This window comes from Littorina saxatilis, linkage group LG14, assembly GCF_037325665.1.
Source record: "Littorina saxatilis isolate snail1 linkage group LG14, US_GU_Lsax_2.0, whole genome shotgun sequence".
Classification (NCBI taxonomy): domain Eukaryota; kingdom Metazoa; phylum Mollusca; class Gastropoda; order Littorinimorpha; family Littorinidae; genus Littorina; species Littorina saxatilis.
The window spans coordinates 27897308-27920950 of record NC_090258.1 but is presented as its reverse complement, the minus strand read 5'-3'; the positions used below and the strand labels follow the sequence as shown (position 1 = coordinate 27920950).

The window sequence follows — 23643 nt, the reverse complement described above, 5'->3', positions numbered from 1 at the left end:
GTTGAATCTTGTAGATATTTATAGAAGTCTGCACACCGGTTTAAGAAAATATACCTGGCGAAGATTTAATGGTGTACAAAGAAGTAGACTGGATTATTTTTTAACATCTGAACAATTGGGATTAATTGTTAATGGTATTGATATTATGCCCAGTTATAATTCGGATCATTCACCTGTATCTTTATGTTTTAATACTGACATTGTAAAAAGACACCGACCACTATGGAAGTTTAATAACTCACTGTTAAAAGATATAACATTTGTTGGATTAGTTAAGCAAGTAATATTAGATTTGAAAATACAATATGCTGTACCTGTTTATGACAGAAATAATATACATTTGATTGAGAATGAAGATTTGGTGTTGATAATTAATGATCAATTATTTGTTTAAATGATTTTGCTGGAGATAAGAGGTAAATGTATCTCCTACGCCTCACATAAAAAAAAGAGAAAGTGATAGGAAAGAAAGAGAAATCCTTGCTGAGATTGTATGTTTGGAGAATCAGGTGAATGAAAGTAATGTACAGTTGTTAGAACAGAAGAAGCGAGATTTGTGTGAAGTGCGGCAGAAGCGAGTTGATGGTATTATTGTGAGAACACGTGCCAGGTGGATTTGTGATGGTGAGAAGAATACCAATTATTTTTGTAACCTGGAAAAAAGGAATTATGTGCAGAAAGATCATTGGCCAACGACAAGAAGAAGAAGAGATGTGCAGAAAGCAATGTGTTTTGTACAGACTGAGAACGGGGTTATACATGATAGTGACCTTATATGCAATGAGGTCAAGTGTTTTTATGAAGAATTGTATTCCACAAGAGACACAAATTTGGTAAATGTGAAAACTTAGAACACCCAACACTTTCCAATGAAGAAAGAGATTGTCTGGAAGGGAAAATTACCATGCAAGAAATGATGGCAGCTATTAAACGGTTAAATAACGACAAAAGCCCTGGTTCAGATGGGTATACAGCTGAGTTTTTTAAGTTCTTTTTTAAAGATCTCTGTTCTTTTCTTTTGAGATCCCTGAATTGTAGCTTTGAAAAGGGAGAGATATCTATCACCCAGAGACAGGGAGTTATTACCTGTATACCAAAGGATGGAAAGGATGAAAGTTTTTTGAAAAATTGGCGACCCATTACACTGTTGAATGTAGTTTATAAGATTGCTTCATCCTGTATTGCTGAACGGTTAAAGTCTGTGTTACCAAACTTGATCCATGAAGATCAAACAGGCTTTCTTAAAGGAAGCTACATTGGCCAAAACATAAGATTATTATATGATACTCTATTTTATGTGAATAAGCATAACATACGTGGCCTCTTAATGTGCATTGACTTTGAAAAAGCTTTCGACAGCGTTTCTTGGTCCTTCATTGATAAATGTTTGTGCAAATTCAACTTCGGTGATGACATTAAAAGATGGATTTTCACTTTTTATAGTAATATTAGATCATGTGTCTCTGTGAATGGTAAATATTCCAGTTGGTTTGATGTACAAAGAGGTACCAGACAAGGAGATCCATTGTCACCTTATTTATATCTAATATGTGCCGAATTTCTGTCCATTATGATCCACCAGAGTAGAGATAAAAGGTATAAAGGTGGCAGATGATGAAATATTAATATCCCAGTTTGCAGATTATACCGCCCTGTTTCTGGATGGTTCAAAACAATCTTTTTGTGCATGTATGAACGTTTTGAAGGAATTTGCCTCTATATCCGGTCTGAAAATGAATTATGAGAAAACCACGGCAGTCTAGATAGGCTCACATAAAAATTGCAATATTAAATTTATGCCGGAACTTATGCTCAGTTGGAACCCTGTAACATTTAAAATTCTTGGCATTGTTTTTTCAGTAAACTTAGATGACATTATACCCCTTAATTATGAACATAAATTGGTAGAAATTGAGAATTTGTTCAGGTCCTGGTCCAGAAAAAATTTAACCCCCTTTGGAAAAATAACAGTTATTAAGAGTTTGGCGCTGTCTAAGTTAACTCATCTGTTTATGAGTTTACCAGACCCTGATGATAAGTTTTTGTTTGATTTGAATAGGTTATTTTTTTCATTTCTATGGGATGGTAAGAAAGATAGAATAAAGAGAACAACAGCATATCAGTCGTTTGAAGAGGGGGGGGGGCTTAAAATGGTGGATTTAAAATGCTTTTTGTCAGCTCTGAAGATATCATGGTTACAGCGAGTCCTTTGTAGTGAAGGAAAAGTAACTAAAATTCTACAAGCTCTGTGACTAAGACTGTGTCCACTTGTACATAACATTCACAAGAGAGGAGGTGAGTTTGGAAACATATTGATGCAAAGAGTTCAGAATCCTTTCTGGAGAGATGTTTTCAAACATTAGGCCTAAAAAAAAAATAGGTGTGGTTACGGTAACCCGACCTACCCTATTTGTAGGGGCCGACCCTTTAATTTTTTATTACATTTGTCCAAAAAAACACACAAAAAACGAGAAAACGAGTGCAGAAAACGCAATGAAAGCGAAAGCGCTCGAGTCGCACACTTATTTCCCTGTCAAGTAGGTTTAATTTGTACACATTAGAAAAAAAAGTAAAAAAAAAAAAAGTGATTGCCTACCTTCCTACCCTATTTTATTTGGCTATGTTACCGTAACCACACCTATTTTTTTGGGGGGCCTTATAAGCATTTTGCATGCAAATGTGTCCCCATCTCCTTGAGTGTCAGAGTGATTTTGCTTCAGAGCGTCTGTATTATAATGTACATACTTGCATAGATAAAAAGGTTATTTTTAACAGGAATTGGATGGAAATCGGCATTATTACAGTCGGTCACTTGATGAGAGCCGATGGGTTTTTGTCATATAACGATTTTAAATTGAAACATACAAATTTACAATTGAATTTTGTTTTGTTCGAGGGCGTTATGCGCTCAGTTAAGAATTTTCATAAAAGATTAAAGTTGGATGCAGTTTTAAACAATGTTTTTCATATTGGTGATGATGTTGTATGGAAACAAATAGCTAAAGGTGGAGTAAAACATATATATACCCATCTTGTGAAAAATGATGGCAATCTACAGTGCATGGAAAAATGGTCTAATTTATTGAATTTGGATATAAATGTTAGAAAGGTGTTTTTGACAATAAGGCGATCTACACAAGACACATACCTGAGGTGGTTCCAATATAGAATACTATACTGTTCAAAAAAAGAAACGCATAGTTGCTACTTGCCAAATTTGTTTTATTTTTCGAAAAAATTAACAGAAAATCCAATATTTAGATTATTTGTTTGAAATTTGGTATGGACACAGTTGAATGCACACACAGTTCATTTGCATCTTCAAATCAATCAGTCAATCAATACGATTGGGTGCCGAGGCTGTCAAGTCAGTAGGGGGTGTGACTGCCTTGAGCAGCAACAACTGCCCGGCACCTTCTGGGCATGGACTGGATCAAATGCCGGATATCTTGCTGTGGGATGGTGTCCCACTCCTCCTGAAGTGCCTGCAATAGATCGCGGTGATTTGCCGGCGCTTCTTCTCGCCTGCGCACACGTCTGTCCAATTCATCCCAGAGGTGTTCTATCGGGTTCATGTCTGGCGACATGGATGGCCAGGGAAGCACCTGGACATGGTGGTCGGTGAGGAACTGGGTGGTGAGTCGTGCTGTGTGCGGGCGAGCGTTGTCCTGCTGGAATATGGCATCCTGGTCAGCCAGAAGAGGAAGGGCGTGTGGGCGCAGAATTTCCTCCACGTATCGCTGGGCAGTTATGCGCCCTTGGACGTGCACCAGGGTGCTCCTTCCAGCGGTATTGATCGCCCCCCACACTATGACGCCTCCACCACCATGAACGGGTGCCTCATCCACACAGTTGGGCGCGTAACGTTCGTTTACTCTCCGGTAGACCCTCCTCCGACCATCATGTCGCTGGGGCAGGAAGTAGGACTCGTCGCTGAACCACACGTGTCTCCAGTGATTCCGGACGGTCCAGCGAAGGTGCTGGTTGCCCCACTGCACTCGGTTCTGGCGATGGCGGCGGGTGAGGACAGCTCCTCTGTGAGGTCTGCGAGCTCTCAAACCAGCTTCATGCAGGCGGTTCCGCACGGTCTGGTCCGATAATCGGTGTGGCCCGGGGAGAGCCTGGACAGAAGATGAGGCCGACAGGAAACGATTCCGGAGATGGCGGAGCCGTATGAAGCGGTCGTGAGCAGCAGTTGTCGCCCTTGGTCTTCCCGCTCGTGGCAAGTCAGCAACGGAGCCAGTGGCTTAAAACCTGACCCACAGTCTACTGATGGTGCTCTGGGACACGTGGAAGTGCCTGGCGATTGCACTTTGACTTTGGCCTGCTTGTAAACGACCCAATGCAATTTGGCGGTCTTCTCTGCTCAGTCGGGCCATCTTTCGTCGCTGAATTGTCGTCTGATTTCTTTGTGGCGAACAATCCGCTTTTATGGGTTTTGGAAGACATGGTGAGAGCTCAATATTCCCCGAGTTTCACGAGATTACACTGAAGCATGACGAGTGGTCATGCCAAATGAGCAATTTTGACATTGTAGCCACTGATAACGCATGCGTCACGTGCAGAGCTCACTTGTGGCAATGGACGAAAGGTCGACGACCAGATAAACATTTTCTGCAGTTTGGTGGATATCCTTGTAGCCATATAACTAAATTAACCAAATATTACAAGCTATGCGTTTCTTTTTTTGAACAGTATACATAGAATTTGTCCCACTCAACGCCTGTTATTTTTGATGAAAATTTCTGACACATCACTATGTAGCTTTTGTACACAGGAAGAGGAAACCTTAGAACATTTGTTTTGGGAGTGCACAAGAGTTAAGCTTTTTTGGTCTGATTTCACAGAATTATGCCTAAATTTCACACATTGCATTAATTTGAATTTGTCAAAAGAGCTTGTCATTTTAGGGTATTTAGACAACTTTCAAACGGATGCTGTTTTTGATTTGTTTATTCTCCTTGCCAAACAAAGTATATTTGGAGCCAGATTAAACAAGACAGTCCCAACGCTAAATGTGTTTGTGAAAATTGTTAAACAAAGGTTTTTGATCAAAAAGTATAATGCTAGTGTAAATAATTATTATGGTAAATTTGCAAAGGATTGGTGTTTATATAGACACTTTTTTCATTGATGCCATAGGGTAATTGTATTCATTGATTTCGTATGCACATTTTTGAATGTGATAGTTAGCTGTTTCTTTTCGGGTCCAGCAGACCATAATAGGCCTAATCAGGACCCCCTTTGAATGTGATACCCCCATGTATTCATAACATGTTATACAGTACTTGTATGCCGATAATTAAACCCCATGTATACTTGGAGGCTAAAGTGTGACCACCGTCCCCACCTACCCCCCTCCCCTCCCCCAACCTCAGTTACCCCCCCCCCCCCTCCCCTCCCCTCCCCCAACCTCAGTTTCCCCTTCCATGTCCACTGTCCTTTCAACAACCCACCCTACTGTCTGTGTCCTACCGGCACGGTGGCCTAGTGGTAAGGCGTCCGCCCCGTGATCGGGAGGTCGTGGGTTCGAACCCCGGCCGGGTCATACCAAAGACTTTAAAATTGGCAATCTAGTGGCTGCTCCGCTTGGCGTCTGGCATTATGGGGTTAGTGCTAGGACTGGTTGGTCCTGTGTCAGAATAATGTGACTGGGTGAGACATGAAGCCTGTGCTGCGACTTCTGTCTTGTGTGTGGCGCACGTTATATGTCAAAGCAGCTCCGCCCTGATATGGCCCTTCGTGGTCGGCTGGGCGTTAAGCAAACAAACAAAGAGAAAAAAAAAAGTCTGTGTCCTGTCCAGGTATGTGCGTGTGTATGCACTAAGACAGCCATACCTTATGTTGATAAACTCTGTGTATGCTGTATGTTATGTTGTGTTTATGTGTATATATAAAAGAAATAAAATTAAAAAAATAAAATAAAATAAATTTTAAAAAAAGTCTGTCTTTTGATTCAGCATGTGTAGAATATGCCCGTAAAGCAAAAGGAAAAATTGTAGAATTGATGAAGATCATGTGGAAATTAGGAAACAGGGATACTGTTCTGTTCTTGCAATTGTTTGACCCACAGGTAAAACCGATGCTCCTGTACGCCTCACAGATCTTGGGTATGGATTGGATTGGATTGGATAAGATTTACAGTCCAGTGAGGTTACCCTCATGGAAATTCGGGCTGCTTTCTCCCCGGGGAAAGCGAGCTGCCATACATACGGCGCTACCCATATTTTTTTCTTTTCCTGCATGCGTGTATTCATCATGTTTCCTGAGACTTAATGCCGTGTGAGATGGAATTTTTTTACTTTATTCCAAGTCCCACGGGTTTTTGATGGACATTTTTATCTATGCCTATACAATTTTGCCAGGAAAGACCCTTTTGTCAATCGTGGGATCATTAACGTGCACACCCCAATGTAGTGTACACGAAGGGACCTCGGTTTTTCGTCTCATCCGAAAGACTAGCACTTGAACCCACCACCTAGGTTAGGAAAGGGGGGAGAAAATTGCGGCCTGACCCAGACCTGAACACGCAACCTCTCGCTTCCGAGCGCAAGTGCGTTACCACTCGGCCACCCAGTCCCATGAGAAGATTAGAGTATTGAGTCGGCCCATGTTTTTGCATGTAAGCGGCTTTTATATGTCAGCGGAAAAACACCCAACAACCTGCTGAACGGCGACATAGGACGATATCTACTACTGTTGATAGCACAATTTCTGTTTGTACATTGAGGGGGGAATCGAGACGAGGGTCGTGGTGTATGTGTGTGTGGGTGTGTGTGTGTGTCTGTCTGTCTGTCTGTGTGTGTGTGTAGAGCGATTCAGACTAAACTACTGGGCCAATCTTTATGAAATTTTACATGAGAGTTCCTGGGTATGATATCCCCGGACGTTTTTTTCTTTTTTTCGATAAATACCTTTGATGACGTCATATCCGGCTTTTTGTAAAAGTTGAGGCGGCACTGTCACACCCTCATTTTTCAATCAAATTGATTGAAATTTTGGCAAAGCAATCTTCGACGAAGCCCGGGGTTTGGTATTGCATTTCAGCTTGGTGGCTTAAAAACTAATGAGTGAGTTTGGTCATTAAAAATCGGAAACTTGTAATTAAAATTATTTTTTTATTAAACGATCCAAAAACAATTTCATCTTATTCGTCGTCATTTTTTTATTCCAAAAACATATACATATGTTATATTTGGATTAAAAACAAGCTCTGAAAATTAAAAATATAAAAATTATGATCAAAATTAAATTTCCGAAATTGTTTTAAAAACTATTTCATCTTATTCCTTGTCGGTTCCTGATTCCAAAAACATATAGATATGATATGTTTGGATTAAAAACACGCTCAGAAAGTTAAAACGAAGAGAGGTACAGTAAATAGCGTGCTATGAAGCACAGCGCAATCGCTACCGCACCAAACAGGCTCGTCACTTTCACTGCCTTTTGCACAAGCGGCGGACTACGTTCAGTTTCATTCTGTGAGTTCCACAGCTTGACTAAATGTAGTAATTTTGCCTTACGCGACTTGTTAAATATTGGTTTAAAATGTGTAAAATGCCAGAGTGGAGATTTCCCAGACAAGGTCTCACAATGATGCAGTCGAACCTGAATGTGTATAGAAATTGGCTGTATTACATAAAAGAATGCCTTGAACATTGTTTTGAAAATGTGTGGGAAAGCGGATTGGAAAATGAATCCGCCTTTCTGATCAGTTATAAAAAGAAATGATTGGCCGTTTTAAAGAAGAATTGTTAATCACAATTCAATCAGGTGACAGGTTTCAAAGTTACCGATTGTTTAACATTTCTTTCAATGCTGAACAGTATCTGAACGATATTACAGTAAAACAAAGTTTAGAGATGTAATGGTTCTTTCTTTATTTGGTGTTTAACGTCGTTTTCAACCACGAAGGTTATATCGCGACGAAGATGTAATGGTAAGATTTCTTCTTGGTATTAACCAACTGGGAATAAATAAGAGGTTTCATCCCCTTCGGTTGGAATGTAAAAGTTGCCCTTTCTGTCCAAACAATATCAAAGACGAAAACCATGTTCTGTTAGATATGTTCGTGTATGACGATATAAGAAAGCCGTATAACATTTTGACAGTATGACATGGTATTGAAAGAAGTATAACATTGTGACAGTAGGACATGGTATTGAAAGAAGTATAACATTGTGACAGTAGGACATGGTATTGAAAGAAGTATAACATTGTGACAGTAGGACATGATATTGAAAGAAGTATAACATTGTGACAGTAGGACATGATATTGAAAGAAGTATAACATTTTGACAGTAGGACATGATATTGAAAGATGTATAACATTGTGACAGTAGGACATGGTATTGAAAGAAGTATAACATTTTGACAGTAGGACATGGTATTGAAAGAAGTATAACATTTTGACAGCAGGACATGGTATTGAAAGAAGTATAACATTTTGACAGCAGGACATGATATTGAAAGAAGTATAACATTTTGACAGCAGGACATGATATTGAAAGAAGTATAACATTGTGACAGTAGGACATGGTATTGAAAGAAGTATAACATTTTGACAGTAGGACATGGTATTGAAAGAAGTATAACATTGTGACAGTAGGACATGATATTGAAAGAAGTATAACATTGTGACAGTTGGACATGGTATTGAAAGAAGTATAACATTGTGACAGTAGGACATGATATTGAAAGATGTATAACATTGTGACAGTAGGACATGGTATTGAAAGAAGTATAACATTTTGACAGCAGGACATGGTATTGAAAGAAGTATAACATTTTGACAGCAGGACATGGTATTGAAAGAAGTATAACATTGTGACAGCAGGACATGGTATTGAAAGAAGTATAACATTGTGACAGTAGGACATGGTATTGAAAGAAGTATAACATTTTGACAGCAGGACATGGTATTGAAAGAAGTATAACATTTTGACAGTAGGACATGGTATTGAAAGAAGTATAACATTGTGACAGTAGGACATGGTATTGAAAGAAGTATAACATTTTGACAGCAGGACATGGTATTGAAAGAAGTATAACATTTTGACAGCAGGACATGATATTGAAAGAAGTATAACATTTTGACAGCAGGACATGATATTGAAAGAAGTATAACATTGTGACAGCAGGACATGGTATTGAAAGAAGTATAACATTTTGACAGTGGGACATGATATTGAAAGAAGTATAACATTGTGACAGTAGGACATGGTATTGAAAGAAGTATAACATTGTGACAGCAGGACATGGTATTGAAAGAAGTATAACATTGTGACAGTAGGACATGATATTGAAAGAAGTGTAACATTGTGACAGTAGGACATGGTATTGAAAGAAGTATAACATTGTGACAGTAGGCCATGGTATTGAAAGAAGTATAACATTGTGACAGTAGGACATGGTATTGAAAGAAGTATAACATTGTGACAGTAGGACATGATATTGAAAGAAGTGTAACATTGTGACAGTAGGACATGATATTGAAAGAAGTATAACATTGTGACAGTGGGACATGGTATTGAAAGAAGTATAACATTTTGACAGTAGGACATGGTATTGAAAGAAGTATAACATTTTGACAGTAGGACATGGTATTGAAAGAAGTATAACATTTTGACAGTAGGCCATGGTATTGAAAGAAGTATAACATTTTGACAGTAGGACATGGTATTGAAAGAAGTATAACATTTTGACAGTTGGACATGATATTGAAAGAAGTATAACATTGTGACAGTAGGACATGGTATTGAAAGAAGTATAACATTTTGACAGTAGGACATGGTATTGAAAGAAGTATAACATTTTGACAGTGGGACATGATATTGAAAGAAGTATAACATTGTGACAGTAGGACATGGTATTGAAAGAAGTATAACATTTTGACAGTAGGACATGGTATTGAAAGAAGTATAACATTTTGACAGTGGGACATGATATTGAAAGAAGTATAACATTTTGACAGTAGGACATGGTATTGAAAGAAGTATAACATTTTGACAGTAGGACATGGCATTGAAAGAAGTATAACATTTTGACAGTGGGACATGGTATTGAAAGAAGTATAACATTTTGACAGTGGGACATGGTATTGAAAGAAGTATAACATTGTGACAGTAGGCCATGGTATTGAAAGCCTCTTTAGGAGCCATACCGTAGTACAAATAAGAAACGTTGCAAGATACATTTTTTATTCACTTGAGAGGCGAGAAGAAAGTTTGGGTTGATGTTGCACACATGTTACACGTGTTAATGCTCTTGCTCACAGCACATGGATCCCGGATGCGTTCTAAACAGTTTTCATCTGTTTGTGTGTGTGTGTGTGTGTGTTTGTATGCTGTTTTACATGTTTGTCGCTTACAGTTTTTTTTTCAATCCCATCTATTTTTCACCATGTTTGTGAATGGGTCGTCGGCCAACACAATAAGATCAGTGTCAGTGGTACAGGGAGGGGCGGGAGTAACGAAGGCGAGTCGTGTGTAAGCATTTGCTTTTCTTGTTTCAGCGTCCAAGCGCACGGTTATCTTGCTGCTCATCTTTGGGATTACCACTGGTCTACTCCTCTGCGGTGGTGTGGCATTTTATCGGCGAAAGAAGCTCGAACAACCGAAACCACGTACTGATTGCTTACACAAGCACACAGCCACCATGCACACATCCAAGCACGTATGCACATACAGACACACGCGGGTACACACACACACACACACTGTCACACACACACACACACACACACACAAACACACATATGCTACACAAACCACACACACACACACATACACACACCACAAACACACACACACACACACACACCACACACACTCAAACACACACACATAATAATATGCTACACAAACCTCACACAGACACACACCATAAACACACACACACCACACACACTCAAACACACACACCACACACACACAAACACACACACCACATACTCACAAACATACACACACACACACACACACACACACACACCACATAAACACACACACACACACACACGCGCGCGCGCGCAAGCATGGATGGCGAAATCGTCCGCTATATCGGAAGGTGCGAGTACAAAATCCGCGGGGCTAGTAGAAACCGCCTGGCTGCTCGTCCGGCTGGTCAGTGAAAAATCTGGTCAAATAATAATAATAATAATAATAAGAACATTTATATAGCGCTAAATCAAAAACTTTCGTTGAAAAGGCTTGCTCTAAGCGCTTGACATCTAAACTAAAACGTCATTCACACTCTTTACAATGATGTACAAGAACTTCATGTCACACTCTTTCATTCAGTATAGCACCATTCACACAGTTGTTATTCTGTACAAGACAATAAGTTAGTCTAACATTTAGAATATTCATAAGATGAAAACAAGAGAAAACCAGACTGATTAAAACAACTGCTTAGTGCTAACAAAGCATGAATCTTAATGATAACGTAATACATGTTTAACTGTTAAGACCATAAAAAACCTATATGCTAAAATAACTTCGAACTTTTAAGAACTTCTTATAAGATACACAGCACATCTAGATAAACACCAGAATGATAAAACAAAAAGTCAACTCGTTAAAACTATTAAATGCATCAATGTCTAAAACACGAAAGACTCAAATATAAGATACACAATTCTCTAGAATTGTTTATTAAAACTGAAACCGACCTGCTCAAAGTAAACCATACCCACTTTAGGTTGTACTATCGAGTTTTAAAGCCATATACACACTACCGATGTAGGAATTTCTGTCGTCTGCAAAATCATCGCCATGTTCGGGCGGGGATGTAGCTCAGTCGGTAGCGCGCTGGATTTGTATCCAGTTGGCCGCTGTCAGCGTGAGTTCGTCCCCACGTTCGGCGAGAGATTTATTTCTCAGAGTTAACTTTGTGTGCAGACTCTCCTCGGTGTCCGAACACCCCCGTGTGTACACGCAAGCACAAGACCAAGTGCGCACGAAAAAGATCCTGTAATCCATGTCAGAGTTCGGTGGGTTATAGAAACACGAAAATACCCAGCATGCTTCCTCCGAAAGCGGCGTATCGCGTATGGCTGCCTAAATGGCGGGGTAAATAACGGTCATACACGTAAAAGCCGTGGGAGTTTCAGCCCATGAACGAACAAACAAACAATCGCTATTTTCTATTGAAACAAAAACAAGGGCCGTGTGCGTGCCATCGCTGTTTTAATTGTGTTTAGAAATCTAACACTCATAACATGTTGTGTGGTATGTACCGGGCCAGCGAAATTTGGGGCAGGCTAGTGACTTTCTTGAAGTTTCTCGCCCGGCTGGCGAGTTAACATTTTGAGATTTGGCCATCCTTTCACGCAAGAGCACACACACACAGGAGAGCGCACACACACGAACACCCACATACATACACATATATATACATGTATACAAACATACACGCACGAACACACATACACACATATATATGCGCCGCATACCAACACATGCACCCACGCAAACGTACAGTAGGGGCGAAAAGAAACGCACCATATTGGCGCCCACTGTTCCAGGTGATTTTTCATCATTACATTTAGTCAAGTTTTGACTAAATGTTTTAACGTAGAGGGGGGAATCGAGACGAGGGTCGTGGTGTATGTGTGTGTGTGTGTGTATGTGTGTCTGTGTGTGTGTGTGTGTAGAGCGATTCAGACCAAACTACTGGACCGATCTTTATGAAATTTGACGTGAGAGTTCCTGGGAATGATATCCCCGGACATTTTTTTTCTTTTTTTTCGATAAATATCTTTGATGACGTCATATCCGGCTTTTTGTAAAAGTTGAGGCGGCACTGTCACACCCTCATTTTTCAATCAAATTGATTGAAATTTTGGCCCAGCAATCTTCGACGAAGGCCGGACTTCGGTATTGCATTTCAGCTTGGTGGCTTAAAAATTAATGAATGACTTTGGTCATTAAAAATCTGAAAATTGTAAAAAAAAACATTTTCTTTTAAAACGATCCAAATTTACGTTTATCTTATTATTCATCATTTTCTGATTCCAAAAACATATAAATATGTTATATTTGGATTAAAAACAAGCTCTGAAAATTAAAAATACAAAAATTATTATTAAAATAAAATTTCCGAAATCGATTTAAAAACAATTTCATCTTATTCCTTGTGGGTTCCTGATTCCAAAACATATAGATGTGATATGTTTGGATTAAAAACACGCTCAGAAAGTTAAAAAGAATAGAGATAAAGAAAAGCGTGCTATCCTTCTCAGCGCAACTACTACCCCGCTCTTCTTGTCAATTTCACTGCCATTGCATCGAGCGGTGGACTGACGATGCTACGAGTATACGCTCTTGCTGTAAAAATGCAGTGAGTTCAGTTTCATTCTGTTAGTTCGACAGCTTGACTAAAGGTTGTAATTTCGACTTACGCGACTTGTTTTTATATTTAGTCAAGTTTTGACTAAATATTTTAACATAGAGGGGGAATCGAAACGAGGGTCGTGGTGTATGTGCGTGTGTCTGTGTGTGTGTGTGTGTCTGTGTGTGTGTGTGTGTAGAGCGATTCAGACTAAACTACTGGACCGATCTTTATGAAATTTGACATGAGAGTTCCTGGGTATGAAATCCCCGAACGATTTTTTCATTTTTTTGATAAATGTCTTTGATGACGTCATATCCGGCTTTTCGTGAAAGTTGAGGCGGCACTGTCACGCCCTCATTTTTCAACCAAATTGGTTGAAATTTTGGTCAAGTACTCTTCGACGAAGCCCGGGGTTCGGTATTGCATTTCAGCTTGGTGGCTTAAAAATTAATTAATGACTTTGGTCATTAAAAATCTGAAAATTGTAAAAAAAAATTAAAATTTATAAAACGATCCAAATTTACGTTTATCTTATTCTCCATCATTTGTTGATTCCAAAAACATATAAATATGTTATATTCGGATTAAAAACAAGCTCTGAAAATTAAATATATAAAAATGATTATCAAATTTTTTTTTTCGAAATCAATTTAAAAACACTTTCATCTTATTCCTTGTCGGTTCCTGATTCCAAAAATATATAGATATGATATGTTTGGATTAAAAACACGCTCAGAAAGTTAAAACGAAGAGAGGTACAGAAAAGCGTGCTATGCAGCATAGCGTAACCACTACCCCGCTCTTCTTGTCAATTTCACTGCCTATGCCGTGAGCGGTGGACCACGAGTATACGGTCTTGCTGCGTTGCATTGCGTTCAGTTTCATTCTGTGAGTTCGACAGCTACTTGACTAAATATTGTATTTTCGCCTTACGCGACTTGTTTATATTTAGTCAAGTTTTGACTAAATATTTTAACATCGAGGGGGAATCGAAACGAGGGTCGTGGTGTATGTGCGTGTGTGTGTCTGTGTGTCTGTGTGTCTGTGTGTGTGTGTGTGTGTGTGTGTAGAGCGATTCAGACTAAACTACTGGACCGATCTTTATGAAATTTGACATGAGAGTTCCTGGGTAGGAAATCCCCGAACGTTTTTTTCATTTTTTTGATAAATGTCTTTGATGACGTCATATCCGGCTTTTCGTGAAAGTTGAGGCGGCACTGTCACGCCCTCAGTTTTCAACCAAATTGGTTGAAATTTTGGTCAAGTACTCTTCGACGAAGCCCGGGGTTCGGTATTGCATTTCAGCTTGGTGGCTTAAAAATTAATTAATGACTTTGGTCATTAAAAATCTGAAAATTGTAAAAAAAAATAAAAATTTATCAAACGATCCAAATTTACGTTTATCTTATTCTCCATCATTTGCCGATTCCAAAAACATATAAATATGTTATATTCGGATTAAAAACAAGCTCTGAAAATTAAATATATAAAAATTATTATCAAATTTTTTTTTTCGAAATCAATTTAAAAACACTTTCATCTTATTCCTTGTCGGTTCCTGATTCCAAAAACATATAGATATGATATGTTTGGATTAAAAACACGCTCAGAAAGTTAAAACGAAGAGAGGTACAGAAAAGCGTGCTAACCTTCTCAGCGCAAGTACTACCCCGCTCTTCTTGTCAATTTCACTGCCTTTGCCGTGCGCGGTGGACTGACGATGCTACGGTCTTGCTGCGTTGCATTGCGTTCAGTTTCATTCTGTGAGTTCGACAGCTACTTGACTAAATATTGTATTTTCGCCTTACGCGACTTGTTTTATATTTAGTCAAGTTTTGACTAAATATTTATATTTAGTCAAGTTTTGACTAAATATTTTAACATCGAGGGGGAATCGAAACGAGGGTCGTGGTGTATGTGCGTGTGTGTGTGTGTGTGTGTGTGTGTGTGTAGAGCGATTCAGACTAAACTACTGGACCGATCTTTATGAAATTTGACATGAGAGTTCCTGGGTATGAAATCCCCGAACGTTTTTTTCATTTTTTTGATAAATGTCTTTGATGACGTCATATCCGGCTTTTCGTGAAAGTTGAGGCGGCACTGTCACGCCCTCATTTTTCAACCAAATTGGTTGAAATTTTGGTCAAGTAATCTTCGACGAAGCCCGGACTTCGGTATTGCATTTCAGCTTGGTGGCTTAAAAATTAATTAATGACTTTGGTCATTAAAAATCTGAAAATTGTAAAAAAATATAAAAATTTATAAAACGATTCAAATTTACGTTTATCTTATTCTCCATCATTTGCTGATTCCAAAAACATATAAATATGTTATATTCGGATTAAAAACAAGCTCTGAAAATTAAATATATAAAAATTATTATCAAAATTTAATTGTCCAAATCAATTTAAAAATACTTTCATCTTATTCCTTGTCGGTTCCTGATTCCAAAAACATATAGATATGATATGTTTGGATTAAAAACACGCTCAGAAAGTTAAAACAAAGAGAGGTACAGAAAAGCGTGCTATCCTTCTTAGCGCAACTACTACCCCGCTCTTCTTGTCAATTTCACTGCCTTTGCCATAAGCGGTGGACTGACGATGCTACGAGTATACAGTCTTGCTGAAAAATGGCATTGCGTTCAGTTTCATTCTGTGAGTTCGACAGCTACTTGACTAAATATTGTATTTTCGCCTTACGCGACTTGTTTACATTTAGTCAAGTTTTGACTAAATGTTTTAACATCGAGGGGGAATCGAAACGAGGGTCGTGGTGTATGTGTGTGTGTGCGTGTGTGCGTGCGTGTAGAGTGATTCAGACCAAACTACTGGACCGATCTTTATGAAATTTGACATGAGAGTTCCTGGGTATGATATCCCCGAACATTGTTTTCCTTTTTTTTTATAAATGTCTTTGATGACGTCATATCCGGCTTTTCGTGAAAGTTAAGGCCGCACTGTCACGCTCTCATTTTTCAACCAAATTGGTTGAAATTTTGATCAAGTAGTCTTCGACGAAGCCCGGACTTCGGTATTGCATTTCAGCTTGGTGGCTTAAAAATTAATTAATGACTTTGGTCATTAAAAATCTGAAAATTGTAAAAAAGAAAAATTGTTCTAAAACGATCCAAATTTACGTTCATTTTATTCTCTATCATTTGCTGATTCCAAAAACATATAAATATGTTATATTCGGATTAAAAACAAGCTCTGAAAATTAAATATATAAAAATTATTATCAAAATTAAATTTTTGAAATCAATTTCAAAACACTTTCATCTTATTCCTTGTCGGTTCCTGATTCCAAAAACATATAGATATGATATGTTTGGATTAAAAACACGCTCAGAAAGTTAAAACAAAGAGAGGTACAGAAAAGTGTGCTATCCTTCTCAGCGCAAGTACTACCCCGCTCTTCCTGTCAATTTCACTGCCTTTGCCGTGCGCGGTGGACTGACGATGCTACGAGTATACGGTCTTGCTGCATTGCATTGCGTTCAGTTTCATTCTGTGAGTTCGACAGCTACTTGACTAAATGTTGTATTTTCGCCTTACGCGACTTGTTTTTACCTTTTGATAGATTGAGTACTACAGGATAGGGGTGAAGAGAGTGGTGATCGCAGGCAAACGAGTAACTTTGACACGCTACAAAAATCGTAAAAATGCATATTTTCAACCAGGTAAAGACAGTTGCGGAGGGAAGTTCGTCTCTGAACATAATCATCCAATTAGAATTACTTGCCGAAGGGTTATAATTATATGATCCACAAATGAAGAAAAAAACCACAAAGAAAATGTTAAAAAGCGTTGTTTCCTTCGCACAGAATTGTTGTGAGTTTTTTTTTAAACCACGTGCTGTTTGTGGCCAAGTGTACTGATGCTTTCACACATTTAAGCTGCATTGTACTTAAATAGGTATTTGCAATAGTGGTATTCCCAACAACAGACGCTCTACCAAGATTGACGTTGTTCAATGTTTCAAACCTGACTCAGCAAGACAGGTATAGATTTTACATGGTGATCAAATTCCTAAGTTGCTGGAAGAAAAAGAAAACTCTCATTGAAGCAAGGATTTAACTGATTCACAATGAGCTTGAATGCAGATTTTGAAGAATTTTGAGAACAGAAATTCGTCGTAATATGATTGTTCTTACAATTGGAAGAGATTGCTATTAACAGGGATAGTTCTATTGACTTTGGCTATGTTTGAACCTCATCTCCATTTGTGTATGCCTCATTTATGCACATGTCTGTTCTTCAGAAGTCCCAGTTCCAGTGGAAGCTGCAGCAACGTAAGTAAACAGTTTGTGTTGTAAACTCTGACAAAAAATACTACATCTCATAATGTTCATATGTGACAAATCCAGGTAACGAATGGGTTTAAGCTTTAGGTGAAACGTTGATTGTCAAAGTAAAGGCCAATCAACTTTTTGTTGGAAATGTGGAACCATCGCGGCTGTGGATTCGTGTTTCCAAAGACAACGATTGTAAACATGCATCCACTCTCACAGACCCAATCACTGCTAATAATTACTGCGACGACTCATGGCCAGGAATGTAAGAGCTGAGGCCAATCGGACCTAGGGTTAGTAGCTTAGTACAGACTAGTTATCTCGAGGCTAACAGAAGCACTTTAGCGCAATGCAGAAGGTCAGGTTACAGGAAAGATAACTAACCCGTGCATGTACGTGGATCTAGTTTTAGCATGGGAATTAACCGAGCTCTCCGTATGATCCGATGTAGAGGCAGTTCTAAATACATGAATCAGCGAAAAGTGACGTCGCTCTGTTCTAAATGCAGGGTTTGACCTGGGAGAAAAAGGCAATGGGACATTTGCCCCTTCTCAACCAAATTCCGATGGGTCATAGTCGAAGACAAGAAGCGCCAAAGAGGCCTGTACGCGTTTTGACCAAAGATGTACAATAGTGCAATATGGTGCCATAATTATGAGAAGTAGCCGCTATATCATGTTATCTCTGTATGTGTGTGTGTGTGTGTGTGTATGTGTGTTTGTGTGTGTGTTCGTGTATATACGTGTGTGTGTGTGTGTGTGTGTGTATGTGTGTGTGTGTGTGTGTGTGTGTGTGTGTGTGTGTGTGTGTGTGTGTGTGTGTGTGTGTGTAATCCGATGTAAAGTGTACATTTGCTGGCGCAGTGGAACGTAATCTCAATGCGCCCTTTGACGCACTCTCGCAAATTGTGATGGGACATTTTCAGATTTAATGCGCCAATGGCGCAGGGCGCACTAGTAAATGAAACCTTGAAATGAGAATCAAATTTGGGTCAGATTACAAACAAGGTATCATATCCACAAGCACACTGTGTGAAATGTGATATTTGGGTTATATTACAAACACGGTATCGTATCCACAAACACACTGTGTGAAATGTGACATTTGGGTTATATTACACACAAGGTATCATATCCACAAACATATTGTGTGAAATGTGATATTTGGGTATATTACACACAAGGTATCATATCCACAAACACACTGTGTGAAATGTGCTATTTGGGTTATATTACAAACAAGGTATCATATCCACAAACACACTGTGAAATGTGATATTTGGGTTATATTACAAACAAGGTATCATATCCACAAACACACTGTGTGAAATGTGATTTTTAGGTTACAAGATCAGAGCCAGGAGTCACATGAGCAAAGCCAGGAGTCACATGAGGAAGGACAGGAGCACGGCCATGATTCATTTTCTACTAGTTAGTGTGTGTTTTTACAGGATTTTTTTCTTAAATTTATTAATTACAAGTCGCCTGGTCAGTTCAACGACAATTTGCATTTTTCAAAGGCTGTTCTTTCTTTATTTGGTGTTTAACGTCGTTTTCAACCACGAAGGTTATATCGCGACGAGGGAAAGGGGGGAGATGGGATAGGGGAAAGGGGGGGAGATGGGATAGAGCCACTTGTTAAGTGTTTCTTGTTCACAAAAGCACTAATCAAAATATTGCTCCAGGGGCTTGCAACGTAGTACAATATATGACCTTACTGGGAGAATGCAAGTTTCCAGTACAAAGGACTAAACATTTCTTACATACTGCTTGACTAAAATCTTTACAAACATTGACTATATTCTATACAAGAACCACTTAACAAGGGTAAAAGGAGAAACAGAATCCGTTAGTCGCCTCATACGACATGCGGGGTGCGGAGAAATAAGGATGTGGAAAAGAAGAAATAAAGGTGATGGATCCAGTCAGGTAGAAATAAGACAACAAGAAAAGAATTGGAAAACTGCAGGGAATAGTAGGGAGAGTTTTCTTGGAAGGAAATATAGGTGAAAGGACTGGTAAGGCAGAAATAAGACAAAAGAAGAGAAGAAACAGAACCGTTAGTCGCCTCTTACGACATGCTGGGTAGCATCGGGTAAATTCTTTCTAGTCCCAACCAATATGGGACTCCCCCTAACCCGCGGGGGGTTCAAAGGCTGTAGTTTATGGCTGGATGCTTTGTTTTTATTCAAAACAATAAACACAATTTGGTTGGTTATATGGCTTTTTGGCAAAAACATTGTGTGTACATGGTATGCTTGTTTATTCTTGACTACTGTGTGTTCTGTAAAAATTGCAAATTAGTTGTTGTAAATGAGCGCTCCGTTTGGGCCCATTTGCCCTTTCATATACACTATTGTACACGGATAGCGCACATTGTCATGTTATATCCTTATTGTAATTATTTTGTTGTTGAAAAGGAATCGACTGTAAACTACGAGAGAGAGAGAGAGAGAGAGAGAGAGAGAGAGAGAGAGAGAGAGAGAGAGAGAGAGAGAGAGAGAGAGAGAGAGAGAGAGAGAGAGGAGAGACAGAGAGAGAAAATTGATTTGCATGTGTTCTGAATAAGTAAATGAGACAAAATAAAAAATACTGGCAGAAGTGTATCCTCATATTCTGGAACGCCGAAGAAGAACGAAGAAGAAGTATCCTCATATTTATTAGTTTCCAGAGAGGAGTTAACTACACAATGTTGACACACATTAAAAAAATCAGCACACGCACAATACAATACTTCAAAATATTATACAACTAGCAGTTAAGCCCGGCTTCGCCCGGGAGTAAGCGGAGCCCTGTAGCAATTTAAGACGCTCGCTATCCCATTATCATTAGCTTTACCTCCTTTGTTTGGATACAAAAAAAGAGTTATCTCCCTTACCTTCTAGAAATTTCCGGAACTGTCCAGTTAATTTTTCATTCTTCATTTCTTCCCCTCATAGGAGCAATAGCGAGTCTCTAATATCACTGGCATGATGTGCTTGCTACAGGTGAACAGTAGGCACTGAACTGGTCTTGCACCATATAGGCTGTATTCAATAAATGGGAGGTCCATAATCTGTAAAAGGAAACAATGAATCAAGAAACTAAAACCCAGGTGCACATCTGCGGCACCTAGGGAGTGTACGTGCACACTATCTTGTTCCTGCCTCTTGCCATCTCAGAGGTATGGCGACCACAGACAAAAAAGAGTTATCTCCCTTACCTTCTAGAAATTTCCGGAACTGTCCAGTTAATTTTTCATTCTTCATTTCTTCCCCTCATGGGAGCAATAGCGAGTCTCTAATATCACTGGCATGATGTGCTTGCTACAGGTGAACAGTAGGCACTGAACTGGTCTTGCACCATATGGGCTGTATTCAATAAATGGGAGGTCCATAATCTGTAAAAGGAAACAATGAATCAAGAAACTAAAACCCAGGTGCACATCTGCGGCACCTAGGGAGTGTACGTGCACACTATCTTGTTCCTGCCTCTTGCCATCTCAGAGGTATGGCGACCACAGACAGACAGACACACACACACACAGACAGACAGACACTCTCAGGCCCGGCTTCGCCCGGGTGTTTCTGCTCTCCCCTCTCTCAGAAACCTCTCGAATCTTATTCCAATGTGGATAAGAAAAATGACAGTGTGAGCTCATACATTTGGATGTATAGGCAAGGCAAGTTTCTATTTGGTTCAACGTGTTCTTCGTGATTTGTTTACCCCTTCTCACACCCACTGTAGTTACCGTCTGATCAAAGCACGCATACCTCATGAGTGAGCGCGACATACCTTTTTGAACAGGGGAGAGAAATCTGTAAATTCTCGTGATCTTTCACTGAGGCGATCGTTTCGTAAACATTATTCGCGATGATCTGGAAGGCAGGGAGGGCGAGCAGGGGGCAGGGTTAGTGTGTGTGTGTGTGTGTGTGGGGGGGGGGGGGGGGGGCGGCGGGATGATAGCGGGCGGGGGGTAACCCTTGAGAATGACACGGTATACTGGTTTGATGAGAGTTACCTCCCTTCCGTGGGTGACAAAGCATGACTTACCTCCCTTGCACTATATAGACTGTATTGATAGATGGGGAGGGTAATTATCCGAGGAAGGAAACAATTGTCTGCGCACATTTGTGGGTCACGGGCAGTGTGCATGCAAAATATCTTGTGCTTATCTTTTGCCATCTCTGAGGTATGGCGACCACAGACAGACACACACACACACACACAGACAGACAGACACTCTCTTTTATTTATATCAGGGGCGGATCTGGGGGGGGGGTGCAATGGGTGCAATTGCACCCCCCCCCCCCCCCCAGCGGGACAAAATAAAAGAAGAAAAAAAAAAGAAGAAAAATGTATCACCTGAAAATAGCACTTTACACGCTCAGATTGCACCAGATTGCACAATTTTGCTTCCTTTTTAAAAAAAATTCCGGGGGGGAATGCCCCCGGACCCCCCTAGCATGCTCGGCGCTTCGCGCCATCGGTTCGGCGCTTCGCGCCTTCGCTGATAAGATACAAAAAAAAAAAAAAAGAACTTTGCACCCCCCCCCTTTCAAAACCCAGATCCGCCCCTGATCAAGAGGCGAAGCCTTCAAGGCTCACGTAAGAAATCGACAAACAGTAACACAAACTCAATCACTCCGTCACACACACGACTGCCAGTTGGCCAGATCGACACTGCGCTTTCGACAACGCTTCCTCGCGCAGACACTGGGAACACGCTGTGCAGATTAACCTGTAGGAAATCTCCTTTGCACGGTATCTTCTTTATCTATTTTTCTGGAGCTACGAAACCGAACAATGTGAAATCGTCTTCTCCGAATCGGCGAACTGCAGCTCGGTGATAACTGTTTGGATACACACTTTAGCTACTTACGTGCCGACGAAATGTTGATCATTGCTTCAATACTTTGAAGCTGTTGCTTGAATAATAACCAGGTAAAATTAGTATTTCGGTGTTCAGTCAAATGTTAAAGTTTCTACCACAGACATACATACATACGCACGCACGCACGCACGCACGCACGCACGCACGCACAGACAGACAAAAGTTAGCATCGCATAGGCTACGCTTACGTGAGCCAAAAATCAACGTACATGTATTACCAACTCGTTCTGGTTTCTTGTTGTATTCAACTCGAACACCTTTGTTTACACCTGACAAAAGGTGCCAAGGTTGCTGTAATACATTATATTGTGCAAAAGGTGCCAAAACTGCATTGCCAAGTGGTAACAGCAAAAATTTCACATCACATCTCTGAACAATGTATACAAATTTAAAACAATGTTTGTGACAGTTCCACCAAGCAGTAGTGGTAATCTAACTTATCGAAACAAAAAGTGTTGCAGATAAGCAGTTCTTTTCTTACAAATTTTCGAAGTTAAAAAAAAATAAAACAAGTCCAAGAGGTTTTTGTCCGTTATAAAGTTTTCCAGTTCTCAAATGCGTCTAATTCCTCACTAGTTCACGCAATCGCAATTCGTGTTTCACATGGCAGAAGGAAAATATTCTAATACAATTTTTAGGGCGATAAAAAGCTGGTTCATGAGGTCAAGGTACAGGGCGGCAAGCTTGGTTTAAACAATTTATTTTTTGAAGTACAATTGGAATTATTACAAGAGAAATCATGAAGTGCAAAAGCCGAGGCTTACAAGGTCGCGTTTTCCAACATAAGTGCATAGAACATTGTGCATAAATCAAATGCATGACGAGACAAAAGGCTGAAAACGTTAAACACCGAGATGAAAACAAAAATATAATTGGCATCAAATTACCTGTGTGAAGTAACATACATGTACAATTAAAATTTAATAATAATATGAAATTACTAAGACGTAGCATTTTGAATAACTAATACAAACATGAAGACTAAAAGCTTGGTGGACCCGAACAAAAGAGAGAGAGAGAGAGAGAGAGAGAGAGAGAGAGAGATTTGCGTTTGAACGTGATTTGGGTGTTTGTGTGTTCAACTATTATTCTCACATTTAAGATCAGTAGCACATGCTATTATGATTGACACGTTCCAGGTA

General features: G+C 39.5%; 1 protein-coding gene across 1 annotated transcript in view; it reads left to right on the top strand.

Annotated features, from left to right (window-relative positions):
• The window catches only part of LOC138946567 (sodium/potassium/calcium exchanger 1-like), a 116739-nt gene that overhangs the window by 81287 nt on the left and 11809 nt on the right, over window positions 1-23643 (top strand). The window contains exon 6 of the mRNA XM_070318010.1: window positions 10514-10624. Coding sequence (XP_070174111.1) covers window positions 10514-10624 — 111 coding nt within the window. The remainder of the gene's footprint in view (window positions 1-10513; window positions 10625-23643) is intronic.